General features: G+C 31.7%; 1 protein-coding gene across 1 annotated transcript in view; it reads left to right on the plus strand.

Moving 5' to 3' along the window:
• LOC129743724 (zinc finger protein 177-like) overlaps positions 1 to 19,412 on the plus strand; it is a 603,802-nt gene extending 584,390 nt beyond the window's left edge. The window contains exons 3-5 of the mRNA XM_055735846.1: positions 5,170 to 5,633; positions 5,907 to 6,072; positions 18,199 to 19,412. Of these exons, the coding sequence (XP_055591821.1) occupies positions 5,170 to 5,633; positions 5,907 to 6,072; positions 18,199 to 18,485 (917 nt within the window). The 3' untranslated portion in view covers positions 18,486 to 19,412. The remainder of the gene's footprint in view (positions 1 to 5,169; positions 5,634 to 5,906; positions 6,073 to 18,198) is intronic.
• Positions 19,413 to 20,952: the final 1,540 nt, after the last annotated feature.

Below are 20,952 nucleotides of genomic sequence, written 5' to 3' on the forward strand. Positions count from 1 at the left end.
TTTTGTCATTTTTGTCATTTTTGTCATTTTTGTCATTTTTGTCATTTTTGTCATTTTTGTCATTTTTGTCATTTTTGTCATTTTTGTCATTTTTGTCATTTTTGTCATTTTTGTCATTTTTGTTATTTTTGTCATTTTTGTCATTTTTGTCATTTTTGTCATTTTTGTCATTTTTGTCATTTTTGTCATTTTTGTCATTTTTGTCATTTTTGTCATTTTTGCCATTTTTGTCATTTTTGTCATTTTTGTCATTTTTGTCATTTTGGTCAATTTTGTCATTTTTGTCATTTTTGTCATTTTTGTCATTTTTGTCATTTTTGTCATTTTTGTCATTTTTGTCATTTTTGTCATTTTTGTCATTTTTGTCATTTTTGTCATTTTTGTCATTTTTGTCATTTTTGTCATTTTTGTCATTTTTGTCATTTTTGTCATTTTTGTCATATTTGTCATTTTTGTCATTTTTGTCATTTTTGTCATTTTTGTCATTTTTGTCATTTGTGTCATTTTTGTCATTTTTGTCATTTTTGTCATTTTTGTCATTTTTGTCATTTTTGTCATTTTTGTCATTTTTGTCATTTTTGTCATTTTTGTCATTTTGTCATTTTGTCATTTTTGTCATTTTTGTCATTTTTGTCTTTTTTGTCATTTTTGTCATTTTGTCATTTTGTCATTTTTGTCATTTTTGTCATTTTTGTCATTTTTGTCGTTTTTGTCATTTTTGTCATTTTTGTCATTTTTGTCATTTTTGTCATTTTTGTCATTTTTGTCATTTTTGTCATTTTTGTCATTTTTGTCATTTTTGTCATTTTGTCATTTTTGTCATTTTTGTCATTTTTGTCATTTTTGTCATTTTTGTCATTTTTGTCATTTTTGTCATTTTTGTTATTTTTGTCATTTTTGTCATTTTTGTAATTTTTGTCATTTTTGTCATTTTTGTCATTTTTGTCATTTTTGTCATTTTTGTCATTTTTGTCATTTTTGTCATTTTTGTCATTTTTGTCATTTTTGTCATTTTTGTCATTTTTGTCATTTTTGTCATTTTTGTCATTTTTGTCATTTTTGCCATTTTTGTCATTTTTGTCATTTTTGTCATTTTTGTCATTTTGGTCAATTTTGTCATTTTTGTCATTTTTGTCATTTTTGTCATTTTTGTCATTTTTGTCATTTTTGTCATTTTTGTCATTTTTGTCATTTTTGTCATTTTTGTCATTTTTGTCATTTTTGTCATTTTTGTCATTTTTGTCATTTTTGTCATTTTTGTCATTTTTGTCATTTTTGTCATTTTTGTCATTTTTGTCATTTTTGTCATTTTTGTCATTTTTGTCATTTTTGTCATTTTTGTCATTTTTGTCATATTTGTCATTTTTGTCATTTTTATAACTTTTGTCATTTTTGTCATTTTTGTCATTTTTGTCATTTTTGTCATTTTTGTCATTTTTGTCATTTTTGTCATTTTTGTCATTTTTGTCATTTTTGTCATTTTTGTCATTTTTGTCATTTTTGTCATTTTTGTCATTTTTGCCATTTTTGTCATTTTTGTCATTTTTTGTCATTTTTGTCATTTTTGTCATTTTTGTCATTTTTGTCATTTTTGTCATTTTTGTTATTTTTGTGTCATTTTTGTGTTATTTTTGTGTTATTTTTGTTTCATATATGTATCATTTTTGTGTCATTTTTGTATCATTTTTTTTGTCATTTTTGTGTCATTTTTGTCTCTCTTTGTCATTTTTGTGCCATTTTTGTGTTATTTTTGTGACATTTTTTTGTCGCTTTTGTGTCATTTTTGTGTCATTTTTGTGTCGTTTTTGTGTCATTTTCGTGTCATTTTTGTGTTATTTTTGTGTTATTTTGGTGTCATATTTGTGACATTTTTGTGTCATATTTTTTCCTTTTTTATGTCATTTTTGTGTCATTTTTGTGTCATTTTTGTTTCTTTTTTGGTTTTTTTTATAATTTTAATTTTTGTCATGATTTCCATTTTTTTTTGTGCCATTTTTGTGTCATTTTGGTGTCATTTTTGTGACCTTTTTGTATCCTTTTTGTGTCATTTTTATGTGATTTTTGTGTCATTTTTTATGCCATTTTTTATGCCATTTTTTAATGCCATTTTTGTGTCATTTTTTGTCATTTTCGTGTCAATTTTGTGTTATTTTTGTGCCATTTTTGTCATTCTTGTCATTTTGTCATTTTTGTTATTTTTGTCATTTTTGTCATTTTTGTCATTTTTGTCATTTTTGTCATTTTTGTCATTTTTGTCATTTTTGTCATTTTTGTAATTTTTGTCATTTTTGTCATTTTTGTCATTTTTGTCATTTTTGTCATTTTTGTCATTTTTGTCATTTTTGTCATTTTTGTCATTTTTGTCATTTTTGTCATTTTTGTCATTTTTGTCATTTTTGTCATTTTTGTCATTTTTGTCATTTTTGTCATTTTTGTTATTTTTGTCATTTTTGTCATTTTTGTCATTTTTGTCATTTTTGTCATTTTTGTCATTTTTGTCATTTTTGTCATTTTTGTCATTTTTGCCATTTTTGTCATTTTTGTCATTTTTGTCATTTTTGTCATTTTGGTCAATTTTGTCATTTTTGTCATTTTTGTCATTTTTGTCATTTTTGTCATTTTTGTCATTTTTGTCATTTTTGTCATTTTTGTCATTTTTGTCATTTTTGTCATTTTTGTCATTTTTGTCATTTTTGTCATTTTTGTCATTTTTGTCATTTTTGTCATTTTTGTCATTTTTGTCATTTTTGTCATTTTTGTCATTTTTGTCATTTTTGTAATTTTTTCCATTTTTGTCATTTTTGTCATTTTTGTCATTTTTGTCATTTTTGTAATTTTTTCCATTTTTGTCATTTTTGTCATTTTTGTCATTTTTTGTCATTTTTGTCATTTTTGTCATTTTTTGTCATTTTTGTCATTTTTGTCATTTTTGTCATTTTTGTCATTTTTGTCATTTTTGTCATTTTTGTCATTTTTGTCATTTTTGTCATTTTTGTCATTTTTGTCATTTTTGTCATTTTTGCCATTTTTGTCATTTTTGTCATTTTTGTCATTTTTGTCATTTTTGTCATTTTTGTCATTTTTGTCATTTTTGTCATTTTTGTCATTTTTGTCATTTTTGTCATTTTTGTCATTTTTGTCATTTTTGTCATTTTTGTCATTTTTGTCATTTTTGTCATTTTTGTCATTTTTGTCATTTTTGTCATTTTTGTCATTTTTGTCATTTTTGTCATTTTTGTCATTTTTGTCATTTTTGTCATTTTTGTCATTTTTGTCATTTTTGTCATTTTTGTCATTTTTGTCATTTTTGTCATTTTTGTCATTTTTGTCATTTTTGTCATTTTTGTCATTTTTGTCATTTTTGTCATTTTTGTCATTTTTGTCATTTTTGTCATTTTTGTCATTTTTGTCATTTTTGTCATTTTTTGTCATTTTTGTCATTTTTGTCATTTTTGTCATTTTTGTCATTTTTGTCATTTTTGTGTCAATTTTGTGTCAATTTTGTGTCATTTTTGTCATTTTGTCATTTTTGTCATTTTTGTCATTTTTGTCATTTTTGTCATTTTTGTCATTTTTGTCATTTTTGTCATTTTTTTCATTTTTATAACTTTTGTCATTTTTGTCATTTTTGTCATTTTTGTCATTTTTGTCATTTTTGTCATTTTTGTCATTTTTGTCATTTTTGTCATTTTTGTCATTTTTGTCATTTTTGTCATTTTTGTCATTTTTGTCATTTTTGTCATTTTTGTCATTTTTGTCATTTTTGTCATTTTTGTCATTTTTGTCATTTTTGTCATTTTTGTCATTTTTGTCATTTTTGTCATTTTTGTCATTTTTGTCATTTTTGTCATTTTGTCATTTTTGTCATTTTTGTCATTTTTGTCATTTTTTTCATTTTTGTCATTTTTGTCATTTTTGTCATTTTTGTCATTTTTGTCATTTTTGTCATTTTTGTCATTTTTGTCATTTTTGTCATTTTTGTCATTTTTGTCATTTTTGTCATTTTTGTCATTTTTGTCATTTTTGTAATTTTTGTCAGTTTTGTCATTTTTGTCATTTTTGTCATTTTTGTCATTTTGTCATTTTTGTCTTTTTTGTCTTTTTTGTCATTTTTGTCATTTTTGTCATTTTTGTCATTTTTGTCATATTTGTCATTTTTGTCATTTTTGTCATTTTTGTCATTTTTGTCATTTTTGTCATTTTTGTCATTTTTGTGATTTTTGTCATTTTTGTCATTTTTGTCATTTTTGACATTTTTGTCATTTTTGTCATTTTTGTCATTTTTGTCATTTTTGTCATTTTTGTCATTTTTGTCATTTTTGTCATTTTTGTCATTTTTGTCATTTTTGTCATTTTTGTCATTTTTGTCATTTTTGTCATTTTTGTCATTTTTGTCATTTTTGTCATTTTTGTCATTTTTGTCATTTTTGTCATTTTTGTCATTTTTGTCATTTTTGTCATTTTTGTCATTTTTGTCATTTTTGTCATTTTTGTCATTTTTGTCATTTTTGTCATTTTTGTCATTTTTGTCATTTTTGTCATTTTTGTCATTTTTGTCATTTTTGTCATTTTTGTCATTTTTGTCATTTTTGTCATTTTTGTCATTTTTGTCATTTTTGTCATTTTTGTCATTTTTGTCATTTTTGTCATTTTTGTCATTTTTGTCATTTTTGTCATTTTTGTCATTTTTGTCATTTTTGTCATTTTTGTCATTTTTGTCATTTTTGTCATTTTTGCATTTTTGTCATTTGAGATCAGTTTCAGTTCAGTTTCGGTTCAGTTGAAATTGGTAGGTTTTTTATTGTAGAAATTTGTAAAGATCTGTAATATTTTATAGTTTGTTGAAGTTTGTCAAATCAAATACAAATAGGAAAATTTTATAAATTTGTTAAAATAGGTTAAAATTTGTTAAATTTTGTAAAAATTTGAAAAAGATCTTGTAAATTTGTAAAAAAAATTTAAATTTGTTAAATTTTGTTCAAATATTCAACTAGTTAAGAAATTTGTAAAATTTTGTGAACAATTTCCAAAATTAAAATTTTTGATATTTGTCAAATAATTTAATAATTTGTAAATCATTTTCAAAGTTTGTGAAAAAAGTAAAAATGTGCTTACCGAAGTTTGCGTCGAATTGGTTTTTAATTTAGATTTTTTCTTTTTCTGTTACAGACTCCCCCCTCGATCTCTCAACGTCCCTGCTTTCCCGGGTAATGCTTCCGATTTCGCCTCCATCCGGAACCGAGGACGAGCGAAAATCCGTTTCCGGCGACAGTTCGATCTCAATTTCATCCGGAGCCAGCACCAGTGGCGGCGATCTGGATCAGGTAATCCCAACGCCATCGCTACGGAGTAGTCCCAAAGCGCGGCCTTCCCGAGGCGAAAGGGCGATGCTCCCCTGTGAGGTTTGTGGAAAGGCTTTCGATCGTCCAAGTTTGCTGAAGAGGCACATGCGAACGCATACCGGCGAAAAACCACACGTGTGCGGGGTTTGTGGCAAAGGCTTTAGCACTTCCAGTTCTCTCAACACCCACGTGCGAATACACAGCGGCGAAAAGCCACATCAGTGTCAGGTGTGCGGAAAAAGGTTTACAGCTAGCTCGAATCTTTACTACCATCGGATGACGCACATTAAGGTGAGAAACTGGACAAATTCCCGAAAAAATATTGGAAAAATGCGAAAAAAAAATCAGCTGCTTTTAGCGAGATTTGAATCTAGAGCTTGTAGGGTCTTAGGGTGCCACAGAATGTGGGTTCAAATCCCGCCACCAGTAGCTGTTTTTTTTCTTTCAATTTTTTTGGTTTTTGTGATTGGTATACCAACTTTTCATTCACAAAAAGAATGAATTTTACAGACAAACCGGGATTCTAACAACAGATTTCTTTCGATTTTTCTCCTCATTTCACAGGACAAACCCCACAAGTGCAGTCTCTGCTCCAAATCGTTCCCCACCCCCGGCGATCTCAAGTCCCACATGTACGTCCACAATGGCTCGTGGCCGTTCAAGTGTCACATCTGCTCCCGCGGCTTCTCGAAGCAGACGAATCTGAAAAATCATCTCTTCCTGCATACCGGTAAGTTTCAAGAAAGACTCTTATTTGAACGTTTTTTTTTCATTCGTCTGGATCGTCGATAACCTTAAAGAAAATTTGGAGGGAATCCTCGTTTCGCGCCTGTTTTTGCCCTCAATTTTCAACTGCAACTGACTTGGGTTCTAGAATTTGAAAATTGGAGGGAAACCTCAACAGAGAAAAAATCGAAAAAAAAAACAGTTCCGGAGGGGGAGAATCCATCCTTTTTGAAGAGGATCACCTGTTCCTGGTTGATCCGTTTGCCCAATTAAAAGTGCTTTCTACCGGGGGTTCCTTTTAGGAACCCTCAACAAAAATGCACATGTCGCTTCCAGAAAACGACGAAAAAAAAAAAACGGACACACCACAACCACGGACAGCGACTTCAAATTTCAGCCTTTGCGTGTAAACGAACATTTGGCCCTCGATAAGATTCACCTTTGACTGTTTTCTTTCAAATTATTTTCAAAAAAAAACCTATCGGAAGAATCCCTCAGAAACAAATGCTTATCAACGGAAAAATAACCAATAAACCAATTTATTGTGACAGAAACAGACACAGACAGAGAAGAACGAGGGTGCAAAAGGCATATGCAACCTGATGTTAGCCTAGGCTTGCCAGATACTTTCAGAAAAAAGCGGGACATTTCACGATAAAAAAGCGGGACACAGCCGCAAAAAGCGGGACAACTCTTTAAAATATCTTTTTTTTTCCTTTAAAAAAAATAAAAACAGCTTAATTGTATAACCAATCTTCATCCAAAGTTGTTCATTGTACACTGAGGTTTTTTCTCACGTGGATTGATTTTGTTCAGTTTTTTTTTCTTACATGACTTCTGTTTTCCCTGGTTTTTGTCATAAACACGTTTAATTTTCACGTTTCTCGCGAATTAACACGTTATTTACCCTACGAGTCCTACGAGTCAATGGCGTATTTGATACCGTGTATAAAACCATTGTGTAGTTACAAAAATATTTCAAATTTATTTTAAACATTTGAAAACTCAAGAAAACTTCCATCATTGTATACTAATTATTAAAATCCGGCAAAAAATCTTTAATCATTTGAAAGCAACCTTCACAGCATTTTCTCCATACTGAATCAGAATCTTTCTGTAATGCTAAGAACATTAGGTTTATTCAGTAATGCCTTATATGAAATATGAAAAATGCTGCCTATTTTGAGAAAAAAAAAGTTTTTGAAACCTTTTCTGTGTTGAACCAATGAATTAAAATTGAGGCTAAAGTTTGAGTTTTTTAAGTGTAAGTTAGTGAACTTTGTGAAAGTTTTCCAAGAAAAAAAGCGGGACATTTTGAGGAAAAAGCGGGACAGCGGGACATTCAACAAAAAGCGGGACATGTCCCGCTTTTGCGGGACGGATGGCAACCCTATGTTAGCCTTATTTTCCTCCCTTTGGTCGGGCACATTTCAAGAAACACAAAGCAAAGGCAGACAAAAGTTCTTTCCGAAAAGCTGGAAGACCGCAACCTGTTGAGGGCAAAAAACTAAAAATGTAAAAAAGGATCCCTCCCGTTTCTGAGTTCCTTTTTTTTGCGTCACAAGTCAAGTGGTTTCCTTTATCGTATCCTTTTTATCGGGATCCTGACTGACTGACTGAAAGTTTTTTTTCTTTGTTTTCTTCCAGTAGATTTTCTCCCTCATTTGAGAAATTTGACGCAGGAACATTCCGAAAGGTTGAGAGCAACGGTCTTGTCTTTGAAGGAAAAAAAAAAGAAATGGAACACAAATATTTTTCGGTTCAACCCTCGAGGAAGTGACAAGTGGTTTCAATTTTTTTTTTCAATTTTTTTAAAAATTGACGAAATGAATAAGGATTTTGTAAAAAATCTTCTTGAAATTGGTTTCTTCAAAATTTTTAAATTTGGTGACCATGTTAATGTATTCAGAGCTCTGATTTTTCATTTGAATAAAGTTTTGAGAACAATTCAGCATTTTTTTAATTTTCGCTGCGCCTGAACATCTGAATATTTTGTGTCAGCAATCAAACTAAAAGTTTTTAGACATTCAACGCATTGCCTCGCCATTTAAATCGTATTTTGTAGTTTTCAATTAGATATGCTTTTTTAGAGTTGCTTTTTTAGTCGAATTTTCTGACTATTTGTGTTTTTTTGCGGTGTTTATTCACGCTTTTGAAACGATATTTTTCAAGGCAACTCTAATTTTTCGATCATTCTAATCAAACCTTTCCAAACTTAGTTGATACAAATTAAATCGATCTTCATGATTTTTTCACTGGAACTTTCTGGACAATTCAATTGTTTTTCTTGGGCTTTTGTTTTAATTTGGAAATAAAATTTGATATTGTTGGATCAAATTGTTAAGAATTTCTGAGCTGTATTATAAAATTAAACAGAATCTCGTGTTTTTTTACCTTCACAGAATCAATCATTTAAAAGGTGTTTTGAAAGTTCAACCAACTTTGCCTGAATCTCAATTCTTGAATCGCGATGAAAAAAACCTTGTTCTCGAATTTCTAGTTTTTCACAGCATTTTTTCACGTTCCTGAGTTTTTTTTTGTTAATGATACCTGTAGAGATTTTATAATGAAGAAGGTTCAGAATAAAAATAAAAGATATATGAAAAAAATGTGGCAACACTGTAATGAAAGCTACAAAACGAAAACAATAAACGCAAATCAGTGGTTGGTCTAAACTTGTGAGAGAAGGAGGTGATAATGCGAGATTCTGAATTTTGATTCAAATTAATCGTCAGTTCACAACATGGCGTAGTGGGGTAAGATGATCGCAATTTAGAAAAACTGCTGGTTTGTTTGTATGAAAACTATGCCAGTTCCGGCAAATAAGACGGACTGAAGAAGCGATGATTTGAAAGGCTGCTGCATTGTTTGTATGAAAATTATGTCAGTTCCGGTAAATCAGACGGACTGAAGAAGTGCAGATTGGAAAGGCTGCTGATTTGATTGTTTGAAAAATATGTCAGTTCCGGTGAATAAGACTGAAGAGGGCAGATGGGATGGCGGCTGGTTTGTTTATTTTGATGGGTTGTCAGTTCCGGTAAATAAGAGTGACTCAAAAAGCGTGGATTAGAAAAGCAGTTGCTTTGTTTGTTTGAAAACGATGCCAGATCCGGTAAATCAGACGGACTGAAGAAGCGCAGATTGGAAAGACTGCTGCTTTGTTTGTTTTGAAATGGTGCCAGTTCCGATAAATAAGACGAACTGAAGAAGCGCAAATTGGAAAGATTTGTGCTTTGCTTTGTTCCAGTTCCGGAAAATAAGACGGACAGAAGAAACGCAGATTTGAAATTCTGCTGCTTTGTTTGCTTTTAGAGGATTCCGGTAAATAAGACGAACTGAAGAAGCGCAGATTAGAAAGATTTGTGCTTTGCTTTTAATGAAAATGATGCCAGTTCCTGTAAATAAGACGGATTGAAGAAGCGCCGATTATAAAAGCTGGTGATTTCTTTGTTTTGAGAAGATGTTGTCTCCGGTAAATAAAACGGACTGAAAAAGCGCAGATTTGAAAGGCTGTCCTTTTGTTTGTATGAAAGTTATGCCAGTTCCGGTAAATAAGACGGACTGAAGAAGCGCAGATTTGAAAGGCTGCTGATTTGTTTGTTTGAAAATTATGCCAGTTCCGGTAAATCCGACGGACTGAAGAAATGCAGATAGGAAAGGCTGCTGATAAGTTTGTATGGAAATGATGCCAATTCCGGTAAATAAGACGGACTGAAGAAGCACTGATTTGAAAAACTGCTGCTTTGTTTGTATGAAAATGATGCCAGTTACGGTAAATAAAACGGACTGAAGAAGCACTGATTTAAATACTGCTGCTTTGTTTGAATGAAAATGATGCCAGTTCCGTTAAATAAGACGGACTGAAGAAGCGCAGATTGGAAAGGCTGCTGATTTGTTTGTTTGAAAATTATGCCAGTTCCGGTAAATAAGATGGACTGAAGAAGAGCAATTGGGAAAAGCAGCTTATTTGTTCGTTTTGAGAATATGCAATCTCCTTCAAATAAGACAGATTGAAGATGCGAAGATTTGAAAGGCTGTTGCATTGTTTGTATGAAAAATATGCCAGTTCCGGTAAATAATATGGACTGAAGAATCGTAGTATAAAAAGACTGCTATTTTTTTATTCAGATAGAAAGCCAGCTCTGGTAAATAAGACGGACTAAAGAAGCGCAGATTGAAAAAGCTGCTGCTTTGTTTATTTGAAAATGATGGCAAATCCGGTAAATAAGAAGGACTAAAAAGCGCAGATTTGAAAACCTGTTGATTTGTTTGTATGAAAATGATGCCAGTTCCGGTAAATAAGACGGACTGAAGAAGCGTAAATTGAAAAAAATGCTGCTTTGTGTGTTTGAAAATCATGCGAGCTTCGGAAAATAAGAAGAAATAAAGAAGCGCAGATTGGAAAATCTGCTGATTTGTGTGTTTTAAGATGATGCTATCGCCGGTAAAGAAGACGGATTGAAGAAGCCCAATTTGGCAAAGCTGCTGATTTGTTTTTTTTTTTAATTATGCCAGTTCCGGTAAATAACACGGACTGAAGAAGCGCAAATTTGAAAGACAGCTTCTTGGTTTGAATGAAAATTATGCCAGTTCCGGTAAATAAGACGGACTAAAGAAGCGCAGATTGGAGAGGCTGCTTGTTTGTTGGTATGAAAATTATGCCAATTCCAGTAAATAAGACGGACTGAAGAAGCGCAAATTGCAAAGGTTGCTGATTTGTTTGTTTGAAAATTATGCCAGTTCCGGTAAATAAGTCGAATTGAAGGAGCGCTGGTTTAAAAGCCTGTTGTTTTTTTCAACAGTATACCTGCTCTGATAAATAAGACAGACTGGAAAAGCTGCTGATTTGTTTGTTTGAAAATTTTGTCAGTTTTGGTAAACAAGATGGACTGAAGAAACGCAGATTAAAAAGACTGCTGTTCTATTTTTTAAGATAGAATGCCAGCTCCGGTAAATAAGACGGACTTAAGAAGCGCAGATCGGAAAGGCTGCTGGTTTGTTTGTTTTGAGATGACGCTATCTCTGGTAAATAAGACGGTTTGGAAAGAGCGCAGATTAAAAAGATTGCTGTTCCACTTATTAAGATAGAATGTCAGCTCCGGTAAATAAGACGGACTGAAGAAGCGCAGATTGGAAAGGCTGCTGGTTTGTTTGTTTTGAGATGATGCTAGTTCTGGTAAATAAAACGGACTGAAGAATGCAGATTGGAAAGGCTGTTGAATTGTTCGTTTGAAAATTATGCCAGTTCGGATAAATAAGACTGACTAAAGAAGCGCAAATTTGAAAGGCTGCTTCCTAGTTTGTATAAAAATTATGCCAGTTCCGGTAAATAAGACGGACTGAAGAAGCGCAAATTTGAAAGGTTGCTGCTTTGTTTGTTTGAGATTATGCTATCTCCTGTAAATATGAAAGATTGAAGAAGCGCAGATGAAAAAGACTGCTTTTTTATGTGAGGATAGAATGCCAGTTTCGGTAAATAAGACGGAATGAAGAAGCGCAATTTGAAAAAAATTGCTGGTTTGTTTGTATAAAAATGATGTCAGTTTGTTTATCAATTTTTTTTCATTTGTTTATTGTTATATTGCATTTCATTTAAATTAAGATCCTGTTAGGTTTTTTTTTAATTTCTTTTAAAATTGTCGTATTGCCACCTCTCTTAAAATTTGTGATTAAGATTATCCAAAAATGTTTTGTTTCATCTGATGAAATTCAATCCTAGGAAGGGTTCTAGAATATTTCTGTTTTTCCCATTTTCTGTGTTTTCGCCGTTTTATTTAAAATTTTCTGAATTTTGTACAATTTCGAGGTTTTTAAGTCTTTTCAGTTGGTTTGTCATAAAACTGAATAATTTCGAATACATGAAAATGGAATAAATTATACATTGAAAAAAAACTAGTGAAACGAACTACAAAGTGTGATGTTGCAGCTTTGCTGCAACCCGTCTCAAACCGGGAGCAAAAAAGTATCAATCAAAGATACAATAAATGAAGGTAAAAAAATGGGAACGTCATCACTCGCAACATGACATCCAGAGCTCGGTTGCTACCGTAGAACATGATGTTTTGAGTTTCTGACATGGGGAGAGAAAAAAATCACATTTAATAAAACTGCTCGGTCATAGAGCGTTTATTTTTTTTTTTTTTAAACTATTGTCCCGTTTGAATGAATCTTTCTACTTTGCCCAGAATTTATTGAACCGCGGATCGATATCAAAGGCCCAATCGATAATGTGCCTGTGTCATCCCGGAAAATTACCGGGATCATTGCTGTTTGTCGGCTGGAGATCGCTTCTGGATTCTGGACGTCTTCTGATTTTTTTCAAGAAAGAGAGAAGCGTGTGAGACCACCCTTTCGCATCGCAGATCATCATTTTTCCGACGATCTGGCATTTACCAATCCAAGGAATGAATGAATCATTCTTTAATCGATCGTTCGATCGATCGATCCGTCGAATGCGTGTTGGTTGCTGAATGATTGGAAAATTAACCGTGAAATTCCATCCCACCAAACTTTTGGTGAGCTTCGTGGCAACAATTGAATTTATTAAAACTGTGAAAAAAAAAACCCGTCTCAAAATTGATGACTGTTAGATTTGGTACTCCCAAACCTTCGTACGTGGGTCTAGGTTTCGTCTGTTTTTTTTTTGTTTGTTGTAAAAAAAAAAGTTGGTAACAACAATTACCCGATGAAAAATTGTGAACGGGTTTAATCTTCCTTGACACGTGTGAAGGGAGTTGCGTGTGTGGTCTTTTCGTTGAAAATCAACCTGTAGTAATTTGGAACGATTAACCAAAAACACACTCGAGGGACTGAAAAATTGATTCGCACTGCTCTCTGGTCGAGCCAAGATAATCACCAGCTTGGAAGTGATTTTTTATGGTTCCAAAAATTATCGATTTCGGACGAAAAAATCACTGATTTCTGTCCTCGGCATTCCCGATTAGTAATGGAGGCAAGTTTTTTTTAACAGTTTTTGTGATTTCTAGAATGTCGAAAATGTTAATTGTTTACCTTTCGCTGGATGGTTGAACTTTACTTGAGGTTAAGTAATAAACCGTTGTATAATTTAAAAAAGATTTCTTTCGGGAGGACAAAAAAAATGGTTTAGAACCTCAATTTAAAGTTATAGATCTCACAATTTTTAGTCTTGCATCGTTAATGTAACTACACCACCTGAATCCGTATGAAATTGGTTTTCTGTTGATTATAAATGTATTGCGGAAGTCTTTCGTGAATATACTCAAAATTCAGCACAAAGTTGAATTTGAGTTCTAGAAAATCTGAGAAATTGCAAATTGACAAAAAGTGCGAAAAACAGCTGCCTTTGAAAATTCGTCAAAAATTCTGTGATAAGTATTTTGAAAATCTAAAGATGCCAAAATGTTCCAAATTACGTCAACTTTCCAATCCATTTTTCTAAATATATCTGGTGCGATCGAAACGGTTTTGATGGTTCATTGCATGGCTTTTTCACTATTTTTTGCATTTTTGTGGTCATGATTTAAAAAAACTCGAAAATATAAAAATATGTTAATAATTCCGTAGCTGATCTACAGTCCTTTATCCGAAGGATTTTTTTCATTAGACCAAGAAAATTTTTCTGTCAAAATATAATAATTTGAACTATCCCGTTATCATTCGACTATTTTCTCGGCAATCGCTGTAATGATCTTGAAGTGGTTTTTGACTAACTTGGCGGGGTGTTATGTTTCACACCAATCATATCGTCAATATTGTTCACAGATCATACACACAGGGATGATTTAAATAAGAAATTATAATCTGTTTTAAGATTTCACAAAATATTTGATTATGTCGGTTTTATTTAAAGATTAGTATAAAGTACACAAGCTAACACTATTTTTGGTGCATATATTTTAATAAATGATTTAGAAAGATTTTGACGAAAATTTTTTATTATAATATTTATTTATATAAAATTTATTATAATTTATAGAATATTTTGTCAGATTTTGGTCCAATGGCTTGAGAAAATGTAAAATCTCACCACCTTTTACTGAAATCAGTTATTCATGACTGATGAACTAATTTAATCATAACATAAACAACATTTACAAACTGATTTTAATTTTTTTTTATGAAGGATACATTTTTTATCTAGATTTTCGATACTTTAGAGTGTAGTAACGCTTAATTTTTTTAAGAAAATTTAATGACTAGACTTGGTACAACAATTTCTGACATCACGAAAGGCATTTTAAAGTTTTTGATATCCAAGATATTAATTTTAAACACCATTGTTGAAGACTGCAGCAATCATTTCGTTTTCAAATTTCTTTAAAACTTCATTGATCTCCTAGAATTATTAAAACAACTGTAAAAATTCAAAATAAAACCTTACGTAAAGTTGTCTCAGAACCCATTATTTTTCGCAGTCAGAAACGTTTTAGAGATTTTTTAAAAATGGGCACAAGTTTTTAAAATTATTTTTAACCCTATTTTCTTACGGTAGCCTTGAATCTCTGAAATGAGCTGTGATAATGAAAATAAATGCATAATTGGATTCTGCACCCTCAAATCAGTCAAAATCAGCTCTAAAATTTGGTCTTCCTTGGAAAAATGTTAATTTTTGTTGCCTTGTACTGTCAGGAATTGGAGATTCATTTTCTGATTTTTTTTACTCAAGGCAACAAAATTCAATGTCTATCACGAGTTAAGTTTAAAAAATTGTGCGGCGCTGATTCAGAATTTTTTCTTTTTTTTTATTTTCTAACAGCTTTTGTTTTTGAGAAAAATTTGAAAATGATATAAATTCATTAAATGAATTTAAAGACATTTTTGGAAAACTGTGGAAAATCACCAATATTTTTAAAATATTTTTTCTTTCAAACCAATAATCAACTTAAAGGAAGACCACGAGTGATTTTGACTTCTGAGAGGAAAATTTTTTTAATTGATATTTGTTTTCCAAATCTTATATTTTTAAAATGATAAGTCAAAAAATTTCGCGGTTTTCATCAAGTTGTTCAATAAATTATTATCTATAATATAAAATACTCAAAAGCTTTCTTGGATGATGTCAGAAAAAGTTAAAACCTTATCTATTTGAATTTTCAAAATTTTGTAATTTTTTACATTTTTGACATTCTTGACATTCTTGATATTCTTGACATTCTTGACATTCTTGACATTTTTGCAATTTTGGCAATTTTGGTAATTTTGGTAATTTTGGTAATTTTGGTAATTTTGGTAATTTTGGTAATTTTGGTAATTTTGGTAATTTTGGTAATTTTGGTAATTTTGGTAATTTTGGTAATTTTTAACTGTCATTTTTGTCATTTTTTGTCATTTTTGTCATTTTTGTCATTTTTGTCATTTTTGTCATTTTTGTCATTTTTGTCATTTTTGTCATTTTTGTCATTTTTGTCATTTTTGTCATTTTTGTCATTTTTGTCATTTTTGTCATTTTTGTCATTTTTGTCATTTTTGTCATTTTTGTCATTTTTGTCATTTTTGTCATTTTTGTCATTTTTGTCATTTTTGTCATTTTTGTCATTTTTGTCATTTTTGTCATTTTTGTCATTTTTGTCATTTTTGTCATTTTTGTCATTTTTGTCATTTTTGTCATTTTTGTGATTTTTGTCATTTTTGTCATTTTTGTCATTTTTGTCATTTTTGTCATTTTTGTCATTTTTGTCATTTTTGTCATTTTTGTCATTTTTGTCATTTATGTCATTTTTGTCATTTTTGTCATTTTCGTCATTTTTGTCATTTTTGTCATTTTTGTCATTTTTGTCATTTTTGTCATTTTTGTCATTTTTGTCATTTTTGTCATTTTTGTCATTTTTGTCATTTTTGTCATTTTTGTCATTTTTGTCATTTTTGTCATTTTTGTGTCATATTTGTGTCATTTTTGTGTCATTTTTGTGTCATTTTTGTGTTATTTTGGTGTTATTTTTGTGTCATTTTTGTGTCATTTTTGTGTCATTTTTGTGTCATTTTTGTGTCATTTTTTGTGTCATTTTTGTGTCATTTTTGTGTCATTTTTGTCATTTTTGTCATTTTTGTCATTTTTGTCATTTTTGTCATTTTTGTCATTTTTGTCATTTTTGTCATTTTTGTCATTTTTGTCATTTTTGTCATTTTTGTCATTTTTGTCATTTTTGTCATTTTTGTCATTTTTGTCATTTTTGTCATTTTTGTCATTTTTGTCATTTTTGTCATTTTTGTCATTTTTGTCATTTTTGTCATTTTTGTCATTTTTGTCATTTTTGTCATTTTTGTCATTTTTGTCATTTTTGTCATTTTTGTCATTTTTGTCATTTTTGTCATTTTTGTCATTTTTGTCATTTTTGTCATTTTTGTCATTTTTGTCATTTTTGTCATTTTTGTCATTTTTGTCATTTTTGTCATTTTTGTCATTTTTGTCATTTTTGTCATTTTTGTCATTTTTGTCATTTTTGTCATTTTTGTCATTTTTGTCATTTTTGTCATTTTTGTCATTTTTGTCATTTTTGTCATTTTTGTCATTTTTGTCATTTTTGTCATTTTTGTCATTTTTGTCATTTTTGTCATTTTTGTCATTTTTGTCATTTTTGTCATTTTTGTCATTTTTGTCATTTTTGTGATTTTTGTGATTTTTGTCATTTTTGTCATTTTTGTCATTTTTGTCATTTTTGTCATTTTTGTCATTTTTGTCATTTTTGTCATTTTTGTCATTTTTGTCATTTTTGTCATTTTTGTCATTTTTGTCATTTTTGTCATTTTTGTCATTTTTGTCATTTTTGTCATTTTTGTCATTTTTGTCATTTTTGTCATTTTTGTCATTTTTGTCATTTTTGTCATTTTTGTCATTTTTGTCATTTTTGTCATTTTTGTCATTTTTGTCATTTTTGTCATTTTTGTCATTTTTGTCATTTTTGTCATTTTTGTCATTTTTGTCATTTTTGTCATTTTTGTCATTTTTGTCATTTTTGTCATTTTTGTCATTTTTGTCATTTTTGTCATTTTTGTCATTTTTGTCATTTTTGTCATTTTTGTCATTTTTGTCATTTTTGTCATTTTTGTCATTTTTGTCATTTTTGTCATTTTTGTCATTTCTGTCATTTTTATTATTTTTATCATTTTTGTCATTTTTGATATTTTTGTCTCTGTTTTTAAACTGTTTTTTTTTTGTCACAGAAAATTCAATCTTTCCCGAAATAGAAAAAATGCTTTTGAGATGGAAATTTTTAACAACCAAGGTTGGGTCAATTAGAAACCAACTCGAAAGAAACCGCTCTTCTGAAAAATGTGACGACAAACCCATCAAAACATTAGTTCGATTGTAAAACTTTCTTACCATATTCGAACGTTTTTTATGGGATTTCGCAAGTACATAAAGTTAAATCTGCACCAGCGCTACTAGAAGCTGAAGTTAAATTACACTACTAAAACTTCATGTCCTATTCGTCAAAAGGAAACAATTTTCTTGGTCCTGAATGTTGGGGAGGAAAAAAACAAATCTGGCAAGTCACGGCCTTTCGGCCGTCCAGCGCTTCCAGGGCATCCGATCGAAAGCGATGGTTTCGAATTAATAAAACACTTATAAATCACCATCATTTTCCGGTATCATTGGCCATAAATTCCGGTCGCCTTTTTTGTGCAGAAATAGGTACCTATTTCAACTTCTGAATCGTAAGGGTAATCTGAGAACTTCAACTCCCTCCCAAAGGAAAGGGGCGCGGTGCATCAATCCAGGTCTTTCTCTTTTTTTGTCGCGCAGCTCCATGCATGTATCTGGTACAATGGCGATCCTGCCGCTTCTTTCTTAAGCCTTCTGGACTGGAAGCTGACCGCGGCAAGGCCTGTCACAATCTCTTCCAGTCCCGTCAAGCGTCGTCGTCGTCGTTGTCGATGATGAATTGAAGCTATCATTACGGATCATGTTCAAGTACTTGTAAACACCCCGGCCCAGCTAGCTTCATAGCAAAGCGCGGCCTGCATCTTTCGCCATTCTCTTGGGCCGATTTCATCCAGTAGGGAGAAAGATGATTATTTATTGCCGCGTTTTTTATTATGTCGTTATTGTTAGAGAAGATCCAGACCTCGCCTTCACAATTGCCCCGATCTAGGCCGAATCCAGTGGGACTAATAACAATTTTCTGTTTCCTTTTTTTTTGCCTTACAGGTGACAAACCGCACGTCTGCGAGATCTGCAACAAATCGTTCGCCCTGGCCTGCAACCTGAAAGCCCACATGAAAACCCACGAGGAGAACGCGGGTCAGGAAGGTCAGGAATCGCCGCAGCACTTCCGGGAATCCAGTGTCGCCGGAAGCGAAGGTGAAGAGGAATCCAACAGCCAAGGCCCACCCTCTCTACCTTCCGTTTACGAAAAGTCCGAAGAGCGGCTCAACTTCAGCAAACATCTGCTCTTCTCCAACTACACCAAGCAGATGCTTTCCGGAGTCGGATAAGCTCACTTCCTACTAAAAGAAATAACTCCCTCAGCCATCCTCGCTACTACCACTTCGATTCATAAACCAACCTAAATTAACACTTAAAAAGGCACTCAAATGCATCCAAAACAAAACAAAACAGAAACACAATCAAGCACTGATAACACTGATGAGTGTAAATAATTGTTAGTTCACCAACACCAACAAACGTAAACAAAACAAAACAAACACTAAACCATCGTTTTCCTTCTTGACCTCTTACCTTAGGGTTAAAACAAGCTCTATTTCCAAAACATATGGCTAGGTACACATTTTCTGACATTTCATCCCCCCCAAAACTTGTACAAATCGAAGATCGAAAACCTTAAAGAAAACCGAATTTCACCATTCGTGCGTGTACACTTTTTTTCCGTGTCGGAGAGTTTTTTCGTGTATAATTTTAATGATTTTCCCCATATCGCACGTGTAACTACATTAATAGCTAAGAACATTTTTTTGTCATTTCATTTACACCCTTACGATTATATTAGTTTAAAAATCAAAACCACTTGAGGTTAGTTCGCTGGACGCACTGCTGTAAATAAACGGAACAAAAACGAAAGTACTACTATGTTGTATGTGTAATGAATTATGTATTCCCGCGAGACGTATCGTTGTCGTTATTAATCGAAAAAAAAAACGCTAACTTGTTAAGAGTCTAAAATTAGCCGTTCACAGAAGCACAAAGTTTTTTTTTATTGTCAATACTTTTTTGTATACTTTTGGAAATCAATAAAAGAAATCCTAACCTGTATCAGTATTTGGGAAAAATACATTTAAAATATAAGAAAACAAGGAAAGTTGTTTTTCCTTGCCTTATGTATGTAATCGTTCTATTGACCACAACACAATGCAAAGTAATAACTATGAATAAAACAAGTCTGTACAGTAACTGTCGAAAATTAACCCATCGGAATTTTTAATTTTAGATAACGAAAGAAACTTTCCTTGCTCGAAATTTAAATTCAAATTGAGTGTCTTCTTAACTGTAATTAGAAACCATAACGCTAGTGAAGTGTGAAAAATGAAATCTAAAAAAATGTTCCCGGTTTCCACACGGTAAGTACACCCATAGAAAAGGCTGCAAAAATCCAATGCCCATTTAGCGAATCTCTGTTCCGAGTGTGCGCTGATAAGTGTACTGTGCCAAAGATGATAAGATTGAGAAAGCACACCTAGCATAAAGACTCGAGTTCCCAAGCAAAATCATGCACTACATTCAAGCAAAGTAAGAAATAAATTTCATGGGATTTTCGTCTTATTAGATAGTTCATAAAAAAAAAGAAATAGTGAGAATCAAACTCACTGCGACATTCTCATCTCGACTTACCAGTCCGGTATCTAACCAGTGCACCATCTGAGTCGGTTAGCAAATGAAGGTCTATTGTCCTAGTCTTTCTGCCCCCGCCGATTACCAAAAAACGCACTGCGTTGGCCGCCTGCAGATTGGCTGGTGTTTTTTTCGTCCTCCTTTGTCTTTGATAGGAAAAGGATGTTACTGGGAAGGGAATTGGAGTGCGAATGATAAACTACAAACTGTTTTCTCTTGCCGGCCGGTTTACGCACACACACACACACACATACACACACACACACATACACACACACACACACACACACACACACACACACACACACACACACACACACACACACACACACACACACACACACACACACACACACACACACACACACACACACACACACACACACACACACACACACACACACACACACACACACACACACACACACACACACACACACACATACACACACACACACACACACACATACACACACACACACACACACACACACACACACACACACACACACACACACACACACAACTTGGCTAGTGTTTTTTTTCCCGGTGAGCCAGTTCCAATCGTTTAATTTATCTTTCTAAGTTCTCTTCCTCCTTTCTACTTCTATCTTGTTTGTTTTCTCATTGTCATAAGAATTGAAAAAAGGATGTGCAAGATACAGAAAATTACTGCAGCTGTAAATTTTGTGCTGTTAGAACATGAATTATTATGATTAGGATGGTTCACAAATTTGATTAGATTTGTCATCTGTTATAAAATAACCATTTTTTTAAACTGTAATCTTGATAGAAATGCTCACTACAAAAGTTTAATGTATCTCTTGATTCATATAGAAAGATTTAGTTATTTGGTGTATTAAATTTATTAAACGAAAAAAATTTCAATTGAATTCACTCTAGATTTTTGAATGTTTGATATCTTTGAATGATGATAACTTATCCCAGTCTAATTACACTAGTTTACAAAATTTTAAAAAAATCGTGAACTTGATTAACTGACCAACATTTTTAATGTAAAATCGGGCGCTGAATCCGAAAATGAAATTCAAAAAAATCTCAGTAGAATCGTTTTTGAGTTATGCTCCACCGCAATAACTTTTCTGTTTCAAATCC

The sequence above is a fragment of the Uranotaenia lowii genome, chromosome 2, assembly GCF_029784155.1.
Source record: "Uranotaenia lowii strain MFRU-FL chromosome 2, ASM2978415v1, whole genome shotgun sequence".
NCBI classification, from domain to species: Eukaryota; Metazoa; Arthropoda; class Insecta; order Diptera; family Culicidae; genus Uranotaenia; species Uranotaenia lowii.